The sequence below is a fragment of the Pteropus alecto genome, unplaced genomic scaffold, assembly GCF_000325575.1.
Source record: "Pteropus alecto unplaced genomic scaffold, ASM32557v1 scaffold106, whole genome shotgun sequence".
NCBI classification, from domain to species: Eukaryota; Metazoa; Chordata; class Mammalia; order Chiroptera; family Pteropodidae; genus Pteropus; species Pteropus alecto.
In genome coordinates, this window is record NW_006442103.1 from 10054724 (window position 1) to 10060763 (window position 6040).

The 6040-nt window shown below is 38.7% G+C and overlaps 1 protein-coding gene across 4 annotated transcripts in view; it reads left to right on the forward strand.

The window, feature by feature from the left end:
• Positions 1–5376: 5376 nt before the first annotated feature.
• Positions 5377–6040, forward strand: part of SYPL2 (synaptophysin like 2) — a 13090-nt gene continuing 12426 nt past the window's right edge. For 2 of the 4 annotated variants that reach the window (XM_015595425.2, XM_015595422.2), the window contains exons 1-2: positions 5377–5726; positions 5871–5948. In XM_015595425.2, coding sequence (XP_015450911.1) covers positions 5673–5726; positions 5871–5948 — 132 coding nt within the window. In that variant the 5' untranslated portion in view covers positions 5377–5672. The remainder of the gene's footprint in view (positions 5727–5870; positions 5949–6040) is intronic. The other 2 variants (XM_006919600.3, XM_015595423.2) reach the window with 1 other exon arrangement.

The window sequence follows — 6040 nt, forward strand, 5'->3', positions numbered from 1 at the left end:
AAATTACTCTATGATACTGTAAAGGTGGATACATGTCACTATACATTTGTCAAAGCCCATAGAATATATAACTCAAAGAATAAACCATAATGTAAACTATGGTCTTTAGCAGACAAAGATGTGTCAATGTTTTACTGATTGCAACAGATAAATGTACTATACTGATTCATGATCATGATGGGAGAGGCTGTGTGGGAGGGAGTAGAGAATTGGGAATTCTCTGCATTTTCTGCCCACTTTTGCTGTGAACCTATGGAACTGCTGTAGAAATTTAATATATATAAATTTAATCTACCATACTAATCATTCAGAGAAGAAAATACCCATGATCATTATCAATTGATACAGAAAAAGCATTTGACAAAATTCAACATCCATTCATGATAAAAACTCTCAGTAAACTGGGAATACAGAGGAACTTCCTCAACTTGATAAGGGGAATCTTTTAAAAAGATTCCTACAGTTAGTATAATGATACTAAATAGTGAAATGCTGAGCACTTTCCCCTGAGATCGAGAACAAAGCAAAGATGTCTACTCTCACCATGCCTATCCAACATTGTACTGGAAGTCCTAGCCAGTGCAATAAGACATGTAAAATAAATAAAAGGCATACATGTTGTAAAGGAAGAAATAAAAATGTCCCAATTTGCGGACAACATAATAGCCCATATAGAAAAGCCCAAGAAATCTACAAAAAAACTCATGGAACGAAAGGTCACAGGATATAAGATCAGCAGAAAAATAATCAATCGTATTTCTATGTATTAGCAATCATCAAATGGAGATTTAAATTTAAAACAACACCATTTATAATTGCTCCCCCCAAATTAAATACTCAGGTATAAATCTACTAAAACATGTACATGATGTATATACTTAAAACCGCAAATGCTGGTGAAAGAAATCAAAGAAGACCTAAATAAATAGAGGCATACTGTTTCATGAATTAGAAAATGCAACTTAGTAATAACTATTTTGCTTAAACTGATCTATAGATTTAATGCAATTCCAATCAATATCTCAGCAGAATTTTTTGTAGACATAGACAAGCTGATCCTAAAATTTATTCAAAAGGTAAAGGAACTGGAAGAGCTAAAACAATTTTGGAGACAGAAGTTGGAAGAATCATATTACCCTATTTTAAGATTTACAGTATCCAATACAGTGTGGTATTGGCAAAGGTCCAGACCCATAAATTAAATAGTCCAGAAATAGACCCACACAAATATGGCCAATCGATTTTTTTTACAAAAGTGAAAAAGCAATTAAATGGGGAGAAAATCGTCTTTTCAAAAACTGGTGTTAGAACAATTGGACATCTATATGCCAAAAAGAAAACCTTGACCTAAATCTCAACTTTGTACAAAAAAAACTTCAAAAATACCTAAATGTAAATCATAAATCTATAAAACATTTACATGATCTGTAACATAGGAGAAAATATTTGTGACCTAAAATTAGGAAAGTTATTAGACGTGATGCCAAAAGCATGTTCCATTAAAAAAATAAATTAGACTCCACCAAAATGTAAAACATTTGCTCAGCAAAAGACATTATTAAAAGAATGAAAATGCAAACACAGACTGGGAGAAAATATTTGCAAATTACATGTCCAGCGAAGGACTTGTATCTATGACGTAGAAAGAGCTCACAAAGTTCAATAATAAGAAACAAAACCCAATTTTTAAAACGGCCAGAAGATTCGAACAGATACTTTATCAAAGAGGATATATGAATGAAAAATAACCATATGAAAAGATGCTTCTCACTATTTTTCATCATGGAAATGTAAATTAAAATACAATGAAATATAATTTTATATCCACCAGATTGTAAATATAAATAAAAGATTACAAAAAGTTTGGAGACAGAAGTTGGAAGAATCATATTACCCTATTTTAAGATTTACAGTATCCAATACAGTGTGGTATTGGCAAAGGTCCAGACCCATAAATTAAATAGTCCAGAAATAGACCCACACAAATATGGCCAATCGATTTTTTTTACAAAAGTGAAAAAGCAATTAAATGGGGAGAAAATCGTCTTTTCAAAAACTGGTGTTAGAACAATTGGACATCTATATGCCAAAAAGAAAACCTTGACCTAAATCTCAACTTTGTACAAAAAAAACTTCAAAAATACCTAAATGTAAATCATAAATCTATAAAACATTTACATGATCTGTAACATAGGAGAAAATATTTGTGACCTAAAATTAGGAAAGTTATTAGACGTGATGCCAAAAGCATGTTCCATTAAAAAAATAAATTAGACTCCACCAAAATGTAAAACATTTGCTCAGCAAAAGACATTATTAAAAGAATGAAAATGCAAACACAGACTGGGAGAAAATATTTGCAAATTACATGTCCAACAAAGGACTTGCATTCAGAATATATAAAGAATTCTCAGAACTCAAATGTAAGGAACAACCCAATTTAAAATATAGGCAAAAGACTCGAAGAGACACTTCAGGGGAGAAGGTACACAAGTGACAAATAAGCACATTAAAAGATGTTCTACATCATTAGCCTTTGGGGAAATGCAAATTAAAACCACATTGAAATACCATACATACCTTTTATAATGGCTTTAAAAAAAAAACTAATAATACCAAGTGCTAGAGAAGTTGCAAAACAATTGGATTACATTGTTGATGAGAAAGCAAAATGGCACAGCCACTCTAGAAAACAGTTGGCTAGTTCCACATAAAGTTATATTTATTTATATAGAACCTAGAAATCCCACTTCTGTGTATATACCCTAGGAATAAACACGTTTACTCAAAAACTTGTACCAGAATGTTTATAGCAGCTCTACTCATAATTGAAAAAAAGGTGAGGGGAACAACCTAAATATATTTTGGCATATAGACTGTGAATGATATGATAGAATACTACTCAACAACAAAAAAGAACAAACTACTGATAAGTGCAACAATATGGATGAATCTCAAAATCATCATGCTGAGCAAAAGAAGCCAGACACAAAAGAGTACATTTTGCATAATTCCATTTATTAGAAATTCTAGAAAAAGCAAAACTAATTTATAGTGACGGAGAGCAGATCAGTGTTTGTCGAGATTGGCAGGTGGGAGCTCTTTGGAATGATGGAAAACTTCTTGATCATGGTAGTGATTACATGCGTATATATATTTATCGAAACTCGAAGTTGAAATGTTCACATCTTATGACCTAGCCAGCTCATTTTTAGGTATAGAGCAATGTTTATCAAACCGCTGGTAGAAACCATTATTAGTGAATCATGACATCAATCTAGTGTGTCTACTCAGAGGGGTATTTACTGTGAAAATAATGAAGCTTAAGCTTCAGGCCCTGTCACTTGCAAAGCTTTTTCCAGAACCTGGTTGCTAATTTCTTATTTATAATTTTGTATTCTTTTTCTAAAGGGCTCCAAAATTATATTAGGCCCCACAAGACCAGGATCTTCCTCTGGATGACTAGATTTTCTTTTTTAATGAAATAGTATAGAAAACATAAGAGTATTTTGTAAAACTTTTGTTTCAGTTTATATAACAGGTCATAAAAATTTATTTCTTACCAAGATTTGTGTTTAAGAAAATAAAAACAGAAAGAAATTTGGAAATTCAGTGCTGTGTAGCAACTTACATGCGCACAAGGAGATGTGTACACATTCAATGCAGAACTGTGTATAAGAGTAAATATTTGGAAATAAATGTCCATCAATATGAGAATTAGTGAGTACACTGCAGTCTATGTATGTTGTGGAATTCTGTGAAGCTAAAATGAACTCAAGGTACATATATCAGTCTAGATGACTCTCATGAACACATTGACTAAAAAAGCAAGTTAAAGAAGGCTATTTGGATAAATTTTAAAACAATTTGAAAAATACAGTACTGTGGTGAATGTCTATGTATTGTTTCTAGATATAGTTACATAGAGAGTAAAAGTATTAAAGTATGCATGAGGCTTGCAAAAAAATGCAGGAGGGGATAGTGGTTACTTGTGGGGAGGAATAAGGAAGGATATGAAGGTACAAACAGGGCTTCGATTTTACATGCAATTTTTGTTTTGAAAGAATGGATTTGGGACAAGGCAGTGTTAACAAGCATAGTTGGTGGATATGTGGACTTCTGCTGTATTCTGATTCTTTTCTGATTGTGTTGTATTCTCTATGCATACTGTAGTAGACACTGGTAAGAAATATTATTTCATATTTGTATTATGTGGGCATTTACATACATCACACCACTTAACCCTCATAATGACCCTATGCAGTAAGTAGGAAAGAAATTATTATCCTCATTCCATAGAAAAGGAATCTAAGACTGCAGACCAATTTATTAAGAACTGGATTTGAGGACTCAGTTGTTCCTTATATAGCCTAGATTTGCATGGCAATCTACTAGAGAAGTTTCCTTCAAGTCCAGGAGGCCAGATCCCAGCCCCTCCCTCCTACCTCAGCTTTGGGAAGGCTCTTACTCAATGGAGGAATGAACTGATGAATAATAACTAAATGCTTGTTCAAAAAGCAGTCATTCCGAAGTACCAGAGAGGACCTCCAAGAATAACTTTGCAAGGAGGCGAATATGAGGGGTTCTCAGGTTCTCTCCTCCTGGCACCGCCCACTGGCTCACTCCAGTGACCTTGGACAAATCACTTAACCTTTCACTACTTACATTTACAATCTGATAACCCGAAAGTGTAAAATTTATGACTGCTCACTCGGGCCTCCTGCCGAATACTTTTTGAAACTCAGGAATCGATTTAAGGTCGACCATAATGCAACAATGTCAACTTTTCAACACATTTCATTCTCAGAGCCCCCAATTTCTCAGACTATTTTCACTCATTTAAGTGGTAATAGCTTAAAATGGGAAAGTGAGTTTATATTTTTTAAAGATTCACATCTTTTATATTTTTACATAAGAATGTCTTTTGTTGTTTAAAAATTAAAGCAACGCCTAACTAGACAGAATAAAAAGTGAGCAATACATGTTCTATTGCCTCTTTTGTTGGTATCGGCTCCTAAAGCTTTTGGAAGCAAGCGGTTTGTTAACAGTAAGGTGTAGAACTTTCAGTCCTGATAACACCTTATGAAAATCCTTTAGGTTCTGGGTATTGGGGTGTGGAAGAAGAAGGGGAAAACGGCTCCAAACCCAGGGAAATCGGGAAAGATAAGCTAGGAACAGGTGCGTCCCAGAGCGCCAGGCTAGTTCTCGACGTTGGCAGAGGGTTGGAGCGGCCGTGGTGTTTCCCTAGGGAGGCTTCTGGCAAAGAACTTGAGCCCCCTTGCGGCCGAACTGTCCACAGAGGCCAGAGGTCCCTTTAAGGCGCCCAGCAGGCAGAGACAGGGGAGCAGGGGGCGGGAGGAGGGTTCCCGAGCGCACGCCACGTGACTCGGCGGCCAAGTTCACTCCCGAGTTTGACAAGTTTGAATCGGACTCGGGGGCTTTCTGCAGCCGGAGGGGCAGCGCAGCGGCCGCGGCCTCGGTGAGCGCGAACAGCAGCGCCCCCGCGACTCACCTCGCCAGCCTGGATCCCCGGCCGCCGCCGGCCGCTAGCGCTCCCCCACTGCTCGCGTCCCTCGCCGCGGGTCAGCAGCCCCTAGCCCCGCCGCGGACCCCACAGCTTCCACGCAAGGGAGTCGAGCGCCCGCGCCGCCCTCCGGCCACGCTGCGCAAGCATGTCCTCGACCGAGAGCTCGAGTCACCCCGCGGACAAGTCGCCGCGCCGGCAGGTACTCCCCTCCGCCCCTGGGGCTCTCTCGCCGCCCCTTCTCCACCTTTATTCCACCCCCTCTCCCGGGTGTGGGTGGGAGGAGGGGGACCAGCGCTTTCCCGGGGTTCCCCACCACCCTTATCCCCGGCGCTCTCTGTCTCAGCAGGTGGACCAACTGCTCGTGGGGCTGCGCTGGCGGCGGCTGGAGGAGCCGCTGGGCTTCATCAAAGTTCTCCAGTGGGTGAGTCGCTGCCCCGGCCGCGGGCTATTTCGGGAGCCTGGGCTGTGACGCTGACCCGAAGCAATGTGGCCAGGGTGGGGGGCGGGAAGGTC